Here is an 18124-nt window from a genome sequence, read left to right on the forward strand (position 1 = left end):
ACAGAGACAGACAGTCGCGCACACACACACACACACACACACACACACACACACACACAGACACACACAGGCAGACACACACACACACACACACACACACAGGCAGACACACACACAAACACAGAGGCAGACACACACAGACACAGACACACACACACAGAGACAGAGACACACACACATATACACACACACACAGACACAGAGGCAGACACAGACACACACACAGAGAGACAGACAGACAGACACACACACACACACAAACATTTAAAAAGAAATAAAAAAGAATGTAGTCCTCGTTATACAATCAATTTACTCTCACTCAAACACTGAAACAAAGAAAGAAATACATGAGGTACAGAGTGTACATCAAAATTGCATTGCAGTGATGCGGCCAAAACTGTCACATTCAGAAGAGTTCATTGTACACATATATTACTGAAAGGAAGTGCCGTGTTGTTGTTTTCGTATGCAGCCTGTGCAAGCTGGTTGCATCATTTCTCTGGAAGCACGTTTGTGCCGCTGATGCAGTGCCCCAATTACGAGAGAGCTGGTACTCAATTTGTCGACCTCAGAAGGATGACAGGCTGAGTCAATCCCCCTGACGTTAATTCAACGATCGACTGGGATTCGAACCCAGGATCCTAGGATCCCAAGCCGGCACCCTAACCGCTAAGCCAACACCAGGCTAAGGAGGTGTGTGTGTGTGTGTGTGTGTGTGTGTGTGTGTGTGTGTGTGTGTGTGTGTGTGTGTGTGTGTGTGTGTGTGTGTGTGTGTGTGTGTGTGTGTGTGTGTGTGTGTGTGTGTGTGTGTGTGTGTGTGTGTGTGTGTGTGTGTGTGTGTGTCTGTCTCTCTGTGTGTATGTTTGTCTGTGTCTGTCTGTCCTGTCTGTGTGTTTGTCTGTGTCTGTGCATGTCTGTGCCTGTCTGTGCCTGTGCTTGTCTGTGCCTGTGCCTGTCTGTGTCCATCTGTGTGCATTACGCTTTATTTTAAAAGGGTCATCATTATTTAATGTGCAGCCTGTGGTTACTGAGCTACATCATTGGATAGGGGGTGTGGCTATGCCGCTGACGCTGATGGTTAGGGCAGGATTTTCTTCAGGGTGCAGGTGATAACTCGCCTACTCTTCAAAGAACACGATGGGGGATCTTTAACATCAGCCAAATCTGGCAGCCGGGACACCTTTTTTTTTTTTTTTAGTTCCTGGTGTCGTAGGATAATGAAAATGGTAGCATTGGAAAGGTAATAATCGATTTACTTCAAACAATAATTTGTCCGTTTAATCATAAAGATAGGCTTAACTATTTTAAAAGCCCAGCTTTCCGTATTGAAGAGGTGGGATGGGAGCTGAATGTAGTGGTTTCAACGATAACATTTATTATTTTACGACAGCAAGTACCTTTTAGAATTTAGATGGACATGGAACGAGCACAAAAAATACATGTATATAGCAATAATTCTCGAAGAAATAGAAAAATATATAAAAGTACACGTACCACACAAAAAAAAAACAACAACAACAACAACAAATTGCGAGTTATAAAAGATCCTTTTTCCACGTGTTTCATTTCATTTTACATCCTCATTAACACTCGCAGATGGACATGCAACATGTTCGTGAAGTACAACATGCTGTCCTTCGTCCCGACAGCGAAGCAATGGGACGCATGCCTAGATCGACTAAAAAGGGACGAAATCGACAACAAAACCTCAACAGACACGGAAATTCTAGGCGCGGCGCAATTCCGTTCAGACGTTCTTTGCAACTCACCTGAAACATCCTTGGTCTGGTTCTTCACCATCTCTGGGATGGAATTGAAACTGTCATTCCCCTGAAAGCAAAAGGAAAGTTTTTGTTTTGTTTAGTTTCGTTTACCTTTAACGTGCAATGAACCGAGTGTTTAACAAGCACAGGGTACAGTGACACATTAATCTTGGTTACCTTTTTGATGAGAGAACTGAGATTGGTCTTCAGCACATCATTTGTGACGTTTAAAGAGTCGTCGACATTTGGTGCCTTAAAACAAAAAAAGATGAACAAAACAAAGAAATACATTTTAAACTAGATCGCCACGCAGTAGAGCGCATACTCCCGCCGTGGGTCAAGTTGGAATAGTAGGCCTACGATTTCACAAAAGTTTGAGGGAGTAGTTCAGTGACAACACAAGACAGACACTGCACAGATATATATATATAATATATAGAAGATAATGTTAAAAAACAAGGCAATTTCACTTACATTTTCGGATTCAGCGTTCAATTCTATGTAAGTGAGTGTATTTTGAGGCATGTGTGACTTCAAATAAAATTGTAAGCCAGGAAAAACGTTTGTTTCATTCCTTAGGGATACAACATGTAAAACTGGCCCAAACGTGAAAACAAAACTCCCTCATTTTAAGTCGTACAAGCTAATGCGACCACTCATTCTTTTGGGAAGAATCCCGTGCACATGCTTGTCACACTTATAACTCACCTAAGTCTTTATAAGTTCATCAAATACTGACACCGCGATTGACTTTCGCTGAGGTAAATGTTGATATCTCTTTGAGGTAACAAAAAAAGAAAAAAAACAGTTTTAAAGCATTATACGTATCAACCGATACATTTTATGAAACGGGGAAACCGAATACACACTTTGGTGGTTTAAAAATGACAGAATATGTCTTTATTAGAAACAAGCGTTACGCCTCGGTCCCTCGTCGGGGAAGTGATGAGTTGACAAAGTGGAAGACGCAGAAAACATGCTATGATATTTCGCTCACAAGGTTCAGACACACATGGAGGCGGCCATCTTGGATTTTGACGTGGCGACCCAATTTTCAATAGCGTTCTTCCTTATGCCTAGATACACCCACACACCAGATTAGAAGTTGGTACTTCACTTATTTTTCAAGATATTCATCTCACAAGGTTCAGACATAAATGGCGGCGGCCATCTTGGATTTTGACGTGGGTTGCACCCACACACCAAATTCGAATGCGGTCCTTCGCTTACGCACGCTTGCACGCCCGCACGGACACACGGACACACGGACGGAGGGGAAAACCATAGTCCCCCTTTCGCTCTGTGGTGCGACAGGGGACAAAAAAAATGAACATTGAAGACGACGCTGCTAAGAAATACACCGCTCTAACGCATAACCACGAGTTTAAACTACATTTACAACAAATATGAAAACTATTTTCATATCACAATGTTAAATATAGAATATATAGAAGATAATGTTTAAAAAAAACGAGCCCTATCTTCCAATGGTAAACAATCCTTCAAAAAATTCCTGGATCCGGAATAATTTCCTGAGCTTCACCAAAAACTAATCAATTCTTCCTTATCCCAAGTGCAATCATCCCACTAACTTTCATCCAAATCCGTTCAGAACGTTTCCAGATATCTTGTTCACGAACACACGAACACACACACACACACACACACACACACACACACACACACACACACACACACACACACGAATGCATTTCTCCCTGGCGGGAGTAATGATACCGACTCAGCATCATGTCACCTGTATCTAGGTAGTTGTGCATCAAAGCAAATACAACCTTGTATCAATTTGGAGGTAATCTCGTCACGCACGATTACTGGAAATAAACCTTATACACGTGGAATGAGACCGATTCGACATCTTGAACAGAAAAAGAGATTTTAAAAAAAAGATTCCAAAAAGATTCACATCTCGAGTCGTACAATGGTCCATCTGTACCTTGTTAAAGTCGGCACCTGGGACCAACATATCCAACTCTTTTTGCAGGTTTTTGCACTCCAATGTGGTACAATTGGCAAGCGTTTCATTCAGTGCTCTCGTCTCATTCTTCAAGCTTTCCCTGAGTTTCTCCAAATCACTCTGCAGACTCTTCTGCAATGTGTCGATCTTCACGAGTTCGGCGCGGGAATCCGACATGACTGTGCACAGGGAGGATTGGACGGAATGGAATCAACCTTCACATGATGGACGGCACACACACCTTGATGATTTACCCTGCCTATGAAACACTGGGATGATTGTTTATAGTGGGGTCGGGATTCAAACCCAGGCTACACAGCTCAGATGTGAGTGTGCGCACCTCCGGGTTATCTTGCCAGTCCTAACAGAACAATCAGCACAACGTAAATGAAGTCATCGTACAGAATAACAGTTCAGGTTCATCTAGTGTGTGACCGGCGGCCCGCTTGCAATACTTACGCAGAGACAGGCTCGAAACTGCTATTTGTACTTCCTCAACCTTGCCTCTGAAAATATTCTGGATCTGCAAACCCAGCCTCGTGTCCACAACTGCACCGTCCCACAGAGGCACAAAAGGTCAGGGCGAGTTTGGCAAATCAAATCATGTCATCACCCACAAATTCAGAAAAATTAAGAAAACTCAACAAGGAGACAAAAACCAGCACAAACAATAAATCAATCAATCGCACGTGTAGGAACTAAATGAAAATGATGCGTTACATCGACAAATCAACAGCAACAATTAACAAAAACTGTTAAAATACATCTCCAGAACAGTTTTGAAGACAGCCTCTCAAAACAGAAGATGGCGTCTGGTCATGAAGGAAAAAACAGACCAAGGAAGTGCGCATGCAAATGCTGTCAGAACTGGGGGAAAAAAAAAAAAAACTTTTCAATTATGAGAGAGATGGTGATGGCGACACCGAAATGCATGGGAGTGCGAGAAGCGTAAGGAATGCATGAGAGAATGAAGGGAAGAGTTTGGGTTGGTGCTGGGATGTTGGAAGAGTTCAGTTTGAGCACGGTTTAAAGTGGGAGGTGCTCTCGGCTCACTCCTGTTTATCATGGTGATGGAGCTGGTAAGCAGGAAGGTAAACATGAAAGATATCTGGGGAGGATGTTTTATGTGGACAATCTGGCTGTTGTGGTACTGTTTGGGTGGGAAATTCAGGAAGTACTGGGGGAGTGGAACGAAGCATTTGACAAACATGGGCTGAAGATGAGTATGGAGAAGATGGAGGTGATGTGGTTTGGGCAGCAGAGAGAATAAATGAATATCAGTTTAGAGAGGAAGATCAGACAAGGAAATAGGTTTGAGTATCTGGTGGGGGGTGGGGGGGGGGTAGAGCAGTGAATGAGGAGGGGGGGTAGGAGGGGGGAGCAGTGAATGAGGATGGTAAGTCGGAAGAGGTGCGGAGGTTTCAGGTGGGTGCGAATGCATGGAGGAGGGTGGAGGGAGTAATGACTGACAGCACTAGAATGGCACTTGATAGAGCGCATACCTCCACCAGGCTGAACCATTTACGTTTTGTGTCCCACCGATAGGTCGGATGTGGATCCGGCCCTGAACCAAAATCTGATCGACTTGTTCTTGTCACCAAACCAACACATCCACCAAGTTTTGTCAGAATCCATCCAGAACGTTTTTGAAAGATCGCGCTATGTATCGTTTTCGGCCCTATCTCTCAATGGAGAAGTCACAAGAAAAATAATTTTAAATTCTTGTCGGGATCTGTATCTCCACCAAAATTGAATCAATTCGTCCTTGTCATACACCCAATCTGTCCACCAAGTTTCGTCTGAATCCTTCCATATATTTTGGAGATATCCTGTTCACAGACAGACAGACATACAGACAGGGGTGAAAACATAATCTCCAATCAACCTTCAGTGGAGGACGTGAAGATATGAAGGAGATGGAAAGGGAAGGTTCGCATGTCATGCGTAACGTCGGCTTATCTTTACGGTCTGGAAACGGTGGCACTGTCAGGGAGCCAATAACAGAGGCTGCAGGTTTGTGAGAACAACTGAGTCAGGAGGATTGTGGGAGTGAAGAGGGTGGATAGAAGGAGGATGGTGTGCAGATGAGCATAACCGGGAGATGGATAATAAGCAGGCTGGACAATTGGTGCAGATGGGGGGGAATAGAGAATGGCAAAGAGAGCGGTTATGTTGAGGGATCAAAGCAGGAGGAAAATAGGTAGACCATGGTAGAGATGTCAGGATTGTGTGAGGAGGGATATCGGTAAGGTGGGAGTAGTTGGGGAGTGGAGACTGTTGGCTGAGAATAAGGGGAAGTGAAGGAGAATCGTGGTCAAGACCAGGCCGAGTGTTTGGTATCAATGGACAAAACCAAGTATTGTCCGAATCCGTCCACAACTTTGACGTATATATCGTTGTTGGCCCTATCTCTGAATGGGGAAGAATAACTTAAAAATTCTCGTATCCGGATCCGTATTCGGATCTTCACCAAAATCGAATTGATTCATCCTTGTCACACACCCAACCTGTCCACCAAATTTCGTCCAAAACCGTCAATAATCTATTGAGATATCCTGCTCACAGACAGACAGATAAACCGAGATAGACAAACACACATGGGTGAAAACATTCATATTAGAACGACGTTGGAATGTAGATACATTAACAAATACAAAACATGCCAACGTGTTCAATGAAAAATGATCATTTTGGAATTGTGGAGATGGAACAATCTTGGAGCAAGGATTTCAACCTTTACTGAAGTCATACTTACAATCTATGCTTTCTTTTGTGCGGTTATAAACAGGTGTAAATTGTGAGGCAATGAAGTTGGTTTCCTAAAGGCAGAAAGAGCAGCACAATTGGAACGTGTTCATCAAATTTTAATGTACATGATGATCAATGACCTCACAAGACAATATCACCAAGATCCACAGAACACATGGCAAAGGTTATCCTCAATAAGATGCATCGATCAGGTACCATCAGTCACAGGTATTTTGAACTGTACGTCGCCGTATGCTCAAGTCGCATCGTTTTGCTCGTCGTCACATGCGTAAAAAAGTTGTTCAACCTCGTTCTAGACATGTTAAAACTTTTGTTGAACATTATAGTGAACAGGCACTTATTAAAGTAAAAAAACATGGATCATCGGCCATTTTGTTCCATCACACGTTCTTCTCAATTTTTTTTGCTACCTAGGAGACATGCTGAATGGAGAAGGTGGATCAGACTCGGCAACGGTTGCAAGAGTGAGATGTGCATGGAAGAAGTTTCGGGAACTGAGTGGCGTGCTGATGATGAGGGGAGTGTCGTTGAAGCTGAAGGGAAAGGTGTATGCTGCATGTGTGAGAAGTGTTATGATTTATGGTTGCGAGACATGGGTAATGAACGTAGAGCAGCAACGAAGGTTGGAAAGGGTGGAAATGCGAATGGTTCGGTGGATGTGTGGAGTGTTGTTGAGAGAGAGGAAGCCAAATGATGAATTGCGAAAGATGATGGGAATAGAGCCTGTGATTGATGCTGTGAAGAGGAACAGGTTGAGATGGTTTGGTCATGTGTCGAGGAAGGATGAAAGTGACTGGTTGAGAAGAGTAATGGAAATGAATGTAGAAGGAAGTACAGGACGGGGAATACCGAGAAAGACTTCGCTAAAGGTGGTGGAAGAAGAAATTCTTCGCTAAAGGTGGTGGAAGAAGAAGAAATGTGGGAAAGGGGGTTAACAAGGGGAGATGCAGAAAATAGGGCAAAATGGAGAAGATCGTTGTGGGGACTGCAAGGCTAACCCCCGCTCTAGCAGGGAAATTTTCTAGAATTTCACACCTCCCCTACCCCCCCCCCCCCCCCCCCCCCTGAGAGACAATCATCAGCCTGCCAACTTCCTGGATTTCAACTATTCTACCATGATCGCAGTGATCGCATTGGAGGATGGGTTGGGCTCTACATACATGATGATTTGAATGTGTGGGAGGTATTCAATGATCGCATTCCTTCTCAGCTCGAAACTACGTGCGCCAAGTTGACATCTTCGAATCACCTACGGTTATCTATGGACATTTTTGTGTTCATCTCACTGATATGGTCGAATGCACATGTGCACAATCTGACAACGTCGTGTTCCTCATGGTCGGAGATTTCAATGACTGACACTGCATTCGTGCAACAACACACGCTTTTATCACACATCGTCACTAAACCTACCTGAGTTACTGCGACTTTGGACAGGATTCCAACGGATATTGGGAATCCGTACGGACCCGTGATATGTGCCCCCATAGCAAACAGGTACCATTCCGTTGTCGCACTCCACCCCATTCATGAACAGAACAGTCTACGATTGATTAAAGTCTCATATGAACCTTTCCATCAGACTGATGTTCACTCTTTTGGGCAGTGCATAACCGAAAAGGACTGGTCTGTTGGTCGAAATGAAGAATATGATGGACACCCAAGCACAAGCCCATTGGTTCCAACAGCTGATTACTGACTACTACAAGCTCCATTTTGAGTCTGCAACGATCAAGCGCCGATTGAATGACAAATCGTGGATGACCAATCGCCTTCGCAGACTTATTGCCAACCGTGACACGAGTTTTCAAAAGGATGACGTCCACGTCTTCAGAAAAATAAGAAATGACGTGCAGAGAGAAATAAAAAAAGTAGAAAAGGAATATTATGCACGCAAAATCCAGCATCTGAAAGGGACTGAGCCAGACAATTGGCGTTAGCAGATGGGATATTTCCCTGGAATGAGCAAACGACCCCAACCCCTGCTCCCAAACTCACAAAAATTACCAATCGAAATTGCATACGAATGGAATTGCTATTTTGCTCAACTTTGCACTGACTTCCCATCCCTCTTCCTTTCCTGCATACTTACCAGCTGGTCTTCCCCCGTCTATCGAGTGTCAAGAGGTCTACAAACAGCTTCGCAGGTTGAACACATCCAAGGCCGGTCATCCAACTAACATTCCCATATGACTTTTGAAAGAGTTTGCCAACGACATTTCAGACCCCCCCCCCCCCTCCCCAGCCAGACTTTTTAATAGTGGTCTTCGTTTTGGTCATTTTCCAAATTGCTCGAAAATTGCATCAGTATGCCCAGTACCGAAATCTGTGCCCGTCACTGATTTCAGCCAACTTCGCCTGATCTCGATTACACCCATGGTGGCTCGTTTGCTTGAAGGTTTTCGGGCAGAATGGGTAATGAACAAAATGGAATTCTTTTTTTAGAAATCTTGACAAAATAATTAAAAATGAAATACAGAAATATCTAATGTATATAAGTGGATTTGTATCAGCTTTGCACATCAGGATTTGGGGAGTTTCTCCCATTCGTCCTTGCAGATTTGGACACATATCAGCTATAAATGTCTGAGTTCAATTCCAGCAATTTGGGGCGTTTAAACGGGGGTAGAAAAGATAAATGTTTTGGATGGGGGAAGACAAAAGATGGTGGTGAACAGCTGTTTTAAAGACCTAGAGGAAGGAGAGATTGAAGAGAGTGTGGGAGTTTGTTCCAGAGGTTGGAGAAAAGAGGAATGAAGGAGTGAAGGTGATCAGAGAGTCTTGATTTTGGCAGTTTCACCAGAAGATGCTTGCTGGCAGATCTTGTGCGCCCTGCAGGAATATTTGGGGGACAGAGCAGGGGGAGCAAGGCCGGAGAGGAGACGGTAGAAGACAGAAAGACCAGAGAGACAGAGAGACAGAGAGACAGAGAGACAGAGAGACAGAGAGACAGAGAGCGAGCGAGCGAGAGAGAGAGAGAGAGCGAGAGAGAGAGCGAGAGAGAGAGAGAGAGAGAGAGAGAGAGAGAGAGAGAGAGAGAGAGACCCTCAGAATCAGCTTCATCGCGGGAGATTCCAATGATTCTGAATGCTTTGGTTTCAACCACGTGGAGCCGAGCTCGGTGTGAGGCAGGAGCACCAGCCCAGAGGGGAGAGCAGTATTCCATTGAGCTGCGGATGAAAGATTTGTATGTCGCGAGGAGCTCAGAAGTGTCCAGAAAGAACTTCGCATGACACAGGATGCCCAGTCGGTGACTGGTTTTGGAGGCCAGCTTGGAAATGTGGTTTTCCCAGGAAAGATTATGGCAGATAGTGAGACCGAAAAGCTTGGGTGACAGAAATTCTTCAAGAGGATTGTTCAGAAAGTAGATGGGAGGGTTGTCTAGACGGTCTTTTCAGAGGGACAGAGTGAGAGTGTGAGATTTGCCAGGATTTAAAGACATGTTCCACTTGTTTGACCAGTTTGTGATATTGTCCAGGTCTGCAGAGAGTGAAGAGGCTGCTGCCTGCCGATCTGAGGGATGAGGTATGGAGCGGCAGAGAGTGGAGTCATCAGCAAGGAGATAGAGAGGATTTTCCAGAGAGTTGCAGAGATCATTAATAAAGACCAGAAAAAGCAAAGGGCCCATAATACTGCCTTGAGGAACTCCAGCCTGAACAGGAACGGGAGATGAGAGAATTCCATTCAGGGCCACACGTTGACTGCGACCAGACAGGAAGTCTGCAAGCCATGTGTGGAGATTTCCATGGATACCATACGAGGAGAGTTTGGTGAGCATGGCATGGTGCCAGGCCGTATCGAAGGCACGAGATATATCAAGGGAGACAGCTCTAATTTCCTGTTTGGCATTGAGGACCTCCAGCCATTGTTGAGACAGCAGAAGCAGCATGTCCAGAGTAGAATGACCTGGTCTGAATCAAAATTGATGATCCAAGATCAAGCCATTGGAGAAGAGGAAGGATTTTATGTCAGAAGCGATTTAATGCCAGAATTTATTCTTGTGAGGTTGGAAGTTTTTTTAAAAATAATAATACCGGTAAGTTTCGCTGACAAGCGTGGAAAATCAGAAGAACTGGAAAAGCAAGAGAGAGTTGAAGTGCATTTTGCTCACTAGAAATACCCACTCCCTTCGGGAGCATTGGCAAGTTCTCTCCCTCTCTCCATCCTAAGAGATAGGTGGAATAAACGTCGATGACGATTTTCAGTGACGAATGCCATGTACATCTCCAGGGTACATCTACAGTCAAACAAAAGTAAAATTTTTGGGGAAATGGAAAACCTATTGGATTTTGCCGAATTGCTTTTACACTCCAAAAATAACTGTGGTGTGGCCTCCAGGCTAATCACATTTAGGGCCTATGGGTTTTTGTTTTTTTAGGTTCTTGGCTTCCTCGTAGAGAAAGCCATTTCAGCAACTTCAGATAGATAAGTGCATATGCTGAACTCATTCTTCTAGTGCCGCATGTGCACCGTGCACAGAGCTAAATTGGTTCCAAGAAGATGGTGCCATGGCTCCATGCAGTGGTTGCACGATCACTTTTCCCCAATCTCTCATATCCCACCGATTTGTATTTCCTTGGCCTACTGGGTCACCGTATCTGCTCCATTATATTATTTGAGGCTTTGTTGAAGAAAACGTCTTCCATGAGAGAATGACAGCGATGTAAACAATTACAAGCAAAACTGGTCAGGTGTACATGCACAAAACAAGGGACAATTTGAACATTCATGACAACAAAATAAAACTTAATATCTTTCTTACAAATTTGGATGTGCACGCTCACCTCAGAGCTGTCTAGTCTTGGTTTGAATGTCAACCAAATTAGAAACCATCATCCATCCTGGTGTTTCATAAATGTGTAGTTCCATCCCTCCTCGGTATGTTAAACTGGACGTCCCATCTGCCGGCATTAGTTGCTGAGCGTTAAAGATCCCATGCGGTCCTTCATGAAGAGTACACGAGCCATCTCTGGCACCATGGCTAAATTAGAAATTCCTGCCCTAACCATTTAGCCGAGCATCAGGCCAGGCCAGGCAGTTTGTGAAAGCCATGACCCAAAAACTTCCCCTGGCCTACCCCACAAGAACATGGGAATAATTCTGTCCATATAAGAAAAAGAAGAAGCTTCTTGCAAACTTCCCACCATTGGTAGAAATATAACTTGTGTTTGATCAAAACGTGGTATTTTCGTTTAATAATTTTGACACCTTTACCTACAAATATTTCTTTTGTTAAACCAGCCTGGAGGCCCCATGGCACAGCTTCAGAAATTCTGGTTATCCAAAACGAGAAATGAACAACCGCAACAGGTGTGACACCACAAAACAGTGGAAATGAGGATGTGACAAAGTTAACGACTCAAGTAAAATAATAATAATCGATTTGTCAAGTCGCCGGTGCCTTGCAGCTGATTGCAGTCGTTACCTTGGGAATGCTGCGCATATACGTTTTCATATCGTCGATGGTGTTCAGGCTAAAATCTCGAATCTCTTTGTAAGAGTGGTGAAGTTTCTCATTGGCCACGATGGAGAAAAAGGCGCCGGTGCTGTTGGACCGGCAAGACAAGTTATTCCACAAGTCGTATGGAAACACAAAGAGAACCAAAGGGGAGAACAAAACTGTAATATGTCAAAAACAGGAAATAAATGGACCTGTTGTTGTTAACCTTGACATAGAGTTTGTGTTGCTGTGAACCAAATTTAAAATCACATTACAACGTCCATTCATCAATTTCCTTCAGTCATTGTATGAAACACATTCAAATAACCCGACACCGCGTATTGTCCTTGTTCTACGTGCGATGCAGGTACAACCTCCTCCGTGAACGTGAAAAAATTGCTTAAAGGTTATACAGGCCTGAAGGGGAAGGGTGAGGGAGGATGTAGGGACTGGGGATTACTGGGGCAAACAATGGCAAGAAGTCGTTGTGGTAGTGACAAGTACGGTGAAGATCAGTACTTACACCATGAGGACGGTGAAGAAGAGCAGCAGGCTCAAGAAAGTACACCGGCGGTATGGCGTATTGGATTCGGCCTTTTGCCGCATTTTGCCACCGCAGTTATCGCAGCAACGACAGATGCAGAAGCAGAATCCCACGAGGGGCATGATCAGAATGAACAGCACTCCGATGATTGCACATATCAGGAAGCCGACTTCGTACTCCAAAACCTGAAGAAATGATGCGCGGGGCGATGCACGGAAATCACAGCAGTGTGAAACTAGAACGGCACTCAGTAGAGAGCGTAGTTTGCATTTTGTATCCCACTCATACACCGGATCTGCATTCAGACCTGAACCAAAATCTAATCGGCTTGTTCTCGTCACCTAACCAACTTATGCCCCTAGTTTTGTCATAAATCGTCCACAACTTTTTGAAACATCACATCTTGTTATCGTTTTTGTCCCCATCACTCAATGGTGAAGAATCACTTAAAAATTCTCAAATCCAGATCCGGATCCGGATCTTCAGCGAAATCTAATCATTTAGTCCGAGTGACATACCCACCCTCTCCACCCAAATTCCATCTGAATCTGTCCACAACTTTTTGAGATATCATGTTCACAGACAAACAGACAGACAGACAGACGAACTGGGCCTTTAAACATAATATCCGTCCACCTTCGTTGGCGGAGGTAACTTAACCATGCAACATTTAACACTAATGCCGGTCCTTTCACCGTGGGATTCATTGCTGTCACGTAAGTTTGTCTGCTCGACCTTTCTGCAGCATTCCTTCGACAGCTAGCTGGAAAATATTTGTTCAACAAGCATTCCACAATCAGTGTTCAGTGTATTCGTACGATTGGACAAACGAGCTTGTAGCTGTTGAGGTTAAATACAGTCACATTGGTCTAAATGCTTGCCATTCACCATGTACATATTCACCCCTGACGTTTGTCAAACTAGATTTTCTGTCGAGCGTCGGTTGAATCAAAAGCAACTTTGTTACGTATCAAATGGTGGATTGTTCGAGGCTTAAGAAGTGGAATGCTTTGAGCTGACAAGTGCAACATCATTGTGTGGCTGCTATGTTTGCCAATATGTCACGTGGTATTCTATTTACACGACAGTAGCCTTGTTGTGCCGTTCCGTGTTCAAATCTCGTGGCTTTGTCTGTCCGTCTTCTTGCACATTTAAACCCTTGAGATTGGAATCGAATTAGTGAACAAAATTACGAATTGTGAACCATTTGTTAAAAATACAGACTCCAAGGCACCTGAGTCGGGCTGGGGGAAACAGACACCGGAACGAATCTTCCAGGCAACATTAGAAGCATGTGAGGACGGCTTAACACCCACGTTTTTGTTCTGTCGGAATTTTAATACCCTTTTGCTATGCAATGGAGTGTTCCTGACTTGCCTTGGATGCCAGACTTAAATTGTGTGCATGCACGCACACACTTCATGTTCAAGATACAAATAAAGTTTAGAAGAAAAAAAAAAAAAGGGATTTCTACCTTTTGCACAACTGGTGCCCTCCACTTGTCCTTTGACTCATACGTGCCCAATGGGCAAAGAAAAATGGAACTAGAAATACCCGCTTGCATTGTGGGAATGCGATGTATATTATGCTTTCACTGTAGGAAATCATGCTTTTAATTCCTGGCCCCTTGTCGGTGATCATAAGGATCATAAGGCACCAGTTGTGTGTGGGGAGAAGAGTTGAGCCCTTGAAGAATGGGAAAAAAAAATTCAGTTTGGATAGAAGAGAAATTTCTATGACAAATCAGAGATCTCTGGAATAAACTTTCAACCAGAACAGAGCAAGAGTTAAATGCTATGTTGCTGCTGTTTCTAATACAGCATAATCTAACATACTAAAATATGCAATTTGATGTCTGTCGGTCTGTCTGTGTCTCTCTGTCTGTCAGACCGAGATACATTCGGTAGTTACTTCTTTTTTTTCTTTTTTTTTTCTTTCTTTTTTTTTTGTATACAGAATCGAGGCTCGTGAAAGAGCTAACATTTACTTCACAAACAAATCAACCAGACAAACAAAATATATAAAAAGAGGGAGCGGAAGACAAGATGGGGAGAGAAGGGGAAGCACACAAACACAACATTTGAGAGCAGGGAGATGTGTGGAAGGGAGAGGGCTTGGGGGAAGGAGGTGTGGGAAGGGGGGGGGGGGGCGGGGGAGAGGTACTTATCCAATCACAACCAAACTTGACAAGGAGACTCGGGAGTTACAAAACGGAGGTTGTGGCGATTTAACGTCCATTCACCCCTGCACACACCCCAACCCCAAGGGGGTTTCTGCCGTGTTGAGGTGTATAGTCGTATTAAAATAGCTTATCGTGGCGTTTTTCCCAAGATGGTTTTCAATAAAAAAAATTAATGAATAATGAACACACTCATGATAAGAGGATAATATTAATGTTATTACAAAGCAATATCAATACTAATAATATCCCCCCTCCCCAAAAGGTGTCCTCCTTGGCCAAATGCCATGTTAACGTATATAAATTGATTATCGTGCCATGTTGTGGAAAACCTTTATCAGAAGTAAAAAATATTATAAACTATGTATAAACGCATATGATTACCTATCTAAACAGTCATTATACTGACGTTTAACACTAAACCGAAAGAAATCTGGAGGAATCTCGACATCAGTGAGGAAATCTTTGCTTATCACGTCGACGAACGCACCTGAGCGAAGATCTACTGTAGTCGATATATATACACCTCATCATGGTCAAAAAAGCCCCTTCCAGCCCCCCTCCCATCCCCCCCCTCCCCCTATGGCACGACACCATTACGGCAGTAAATTTTTATCATCGGGAATTTAGAATGGTGAGGCACAGTCTGATCCTTTCATTGACCTGATAACATATTGACTCATTCACTTGACTGATTAGCAGGAACTCAGAATTTGGCCATGGTGCCTGCGATAACTGGCCCACCCTTTAGGCCATCAGCCAGACCCCCAAAATAGGGTCCATTGGTACCAAAATGAGGGAGTAAGCCTAATATTGATTTTTGGATAGGTCTTTACCCCTAGAATATGAAAATATGTGATAGCAAATTCAACCATGTAGCTAAATGGGTGTTATCACCTCATTTTCAAAATGGCCGCCAAAATGCATGTTTTTCTATTAAAAACACCATGTTTCATATTCTTGTAGGAATTTGTAACAAATAGCATTGCGTTTTGAGATGTTTAAGACTTTACAACTCTCTTAAAGTATGAAATACATCATTTGAACTTTAATCCAAGAAGATAGAATCCAATATGGCGCCCAATTTCACAAAATGGCTGCCATCATAGCAACAACTTTATGCACAAAATATGCACGAAAATAACTGGCATTCAGTAGATTTGCAAGTATACACATGGAAAAAAGTATCGCACCACCACGTATTTTCGACATAGTGGAAATGTATCAATGAATTTTTGCACCTATTCGTTGCGGTGTAGGGTAATCTTGTGCAACATTTTGTCCAGATGTTGGAACGCAATGAAGAGAACAAAATTGGGTGACACATTCCTGCCTGTCCTTCACATCATTTGTTTGTTGATACTTTCTTATCAAACGACTAATACTGGTATGGTGATGTCCCAATTGGTTAGCAATGGGTGATGTCCCAAAGTTGTAAAATCATTTCTAACCCCTAAAACCAGGTATAAGATACCCAAATTTGGGGTATAGGGTGAATAGTGAAAAAAACACTACATTGACCATTGATATTTTGAGAAATTTGGCGGCCATTTTGAAAATGGGTGATAACACACATTTAGCTACATCGTTGAATTTGCTATCACATATTTTCTTATTCTAGAGGTAAAAACCTTGTCAAAAATCATTATTAGCCTTACTCCCTCAATTTGGTACCGGTTGACCCCCCTAGCTGATAGCCTACTTCGCAAAGGCCCCTCGGGACTTTGAACGTCCACCTAATTGCGGCAAAAGGCACGCCCAGTTTCACGTCCATCCGAGAGACGGCCCACACATTGATGGATCACCCTGCCTGTAAAACACCATGACAGTTTATATCCGGGTTGAGATTCGAACCCAGGCTAGACAGTTCAGAGGCGAGCGTGTGTACCTCGAGGACATCCTGCCAGCCTAGAATTATAATAAATAGATTTTAAAAATATGAAGCATCATTATACTGCATCACCCACTGGAACACAAAGCGATCGCCTGTGTAATTGCATGTTGTAGACGCTGCTTTGGCAGCAAGGCAGAAATTACAAGCGAGTACAAGGAATCATTTAACCACTGTGGTGAGGTGCTTTTGAAAAAGGACACAAAACGAAGCAAAACGTTACCTTTATAATCCGCAACACGAGCATTGGGTTCTCAAAGAGCGAGAGATCAAAAGCAGATTGCTTAGACAAAGGCTGCTCAGAAGAAGAAGAAAAGAGAAACAAAGGTGAAATCAATCAAAGATGTCGCATGCAAGGAAAAGCAACCCGATGATCAGTATAGACCCTCAAAAGCAGACACGAAGCAACCTTCCCCATTACGAGTAGAAGCAGCAGGACAACAAACTGGCAAGATTCTCACCTGATTAACTTGATCTTGCTGAACATTCGGAATCATACTCGAGAACAGTTCTAAAAGGAAACAAAGAACCATTAATAATAATAATAATAATAATAATAATAATAATAATAATAATAATAATAATAAATCAGAATTGGTAACAGTCACAAAACTTGTTTTCAAATAATTCATAGTGTACCTTTGAAACAAGCTCACACATAACTTGTCCAGGAATTTCTAAAAGTTTGTTAATGCATCATGCAAAGTACATGCAAAGTACATGCAAAGTACATGCAAAGTACGATAGAGTCGGTGCCTCCAACTTAGCTCTTTGATAGATATCTAGCATCGTTTTGCATGGAAAAAAGCGGCAGGTGCAAGTACGATGATGTCACTGCAGATACATCATGCTATAATAATCCGATAGGTATGTCAGTGTTTGACGTCAATGCACTCTTGAACTTCTGGACGAACGAGTTGACGACTAGCAGTTGTACTCAGGGTGTGAACAGGAAACACTTGGGTGGTAAAAACAAAAAAAAACTCTTTATAGCGCAGGGATAGGTTGGCAGGAGGGCTGTAAAGGACGGAAGCAGGAAAAGGAAACACGCAGGAGGCAGCCAATAAGCCCACCAGACCTGCTCCACATGTACAGCACAGAACTCCAAACCATCACAGACCTCATTCACACAAAAGGATTACCAACAATGCATCAGATTACAGCTCCTCTCCCTCCACTCTCCCCCCATCCTACAACTTCCATCCCCCCAAAAAGTTAAGTTAGTGAGTGTAAATGTTTCCTGAATGAACCCTTGTTCGGTAGACATAAGAGCCCCTGAAAAGTAAGTGGACCTGCACTATAGAGTACAAGTTTCTATAAGACGGATCCAAAGTTTAGGTTCCCAATTACAATCGCTTCCAACTTCCACTGAACAATGATCAGGATCATCTTCAAACCAAAGGTGTACTGAACTCGACGCAACCATGGGAGCTGGGAGAGCCCCGATTGCTTCTCAGAGGCTCACACAGGGTGGCCATAAGACAAATGAGTAGTTCAACAACAACAACAACAACAACAACAACAACAGCATACATCGTTAATTATTAAACACAGCACAATGAT

General features: G+C 43.3%; 1 protein-coding gene across 1 annotated transcript in view; it reads right to left on the minus strand.

The window, feature by feature from the left end:
- Positions 1-1769: 1769 nt before the first annotated feature.
- Positions 1770-18124, minus strand: part of LOC144888233 (prominin-1-A-like) — a gene marked incomplete at its 3' end in the record, with an annotated part of 40563 nt that continues 24208 nt past the window's right edge. Inside the window, exons 3-10 of the mRNA XM_078769144.1 lie at positions 17023-17072; positions 12471-12676; positions 11933-12053; positions 6494-6557; positions 4198-4287; positions 3718-3917; positions 1941-2015; positions 1770-1830 (exon numbers count right to left, since the gene is read on the minus strand). Coding sequence (XP_078625270.1) covers positions 1770-1830; positions 1941-2015; positions 3718-3917; positions 4198-4287; positions 6494-6557; positions 11933-12053; positions 12471-12676; positions 17023-17072 — 867 coding nt within the window. The remainder of the gene's footprint in view (positions 1831-1940; positions 2016-3717; positions 3918-4197; positions 4288-6493; positions 6558-11932; positions 12054-12470; positions 12677-17022; positions 17073-18124) is intronic.

The sequence above is a fragment of the Myxine glutinosa genome, unplaced genomic scaffold (genome assembly GCF_964187855.1).
Source record: "Myxine glutinosa unplaced genomic scaffold, kmMyxGlut1.1 SCAFFOLD_1433, whole genome shotgun sequence".
Lineage (NCBI taxonomy): Eukaryota > Metazoa > Chordata > Myxini > Myxiniformes > Myxinidae > Myxine > Myxine glutinosa.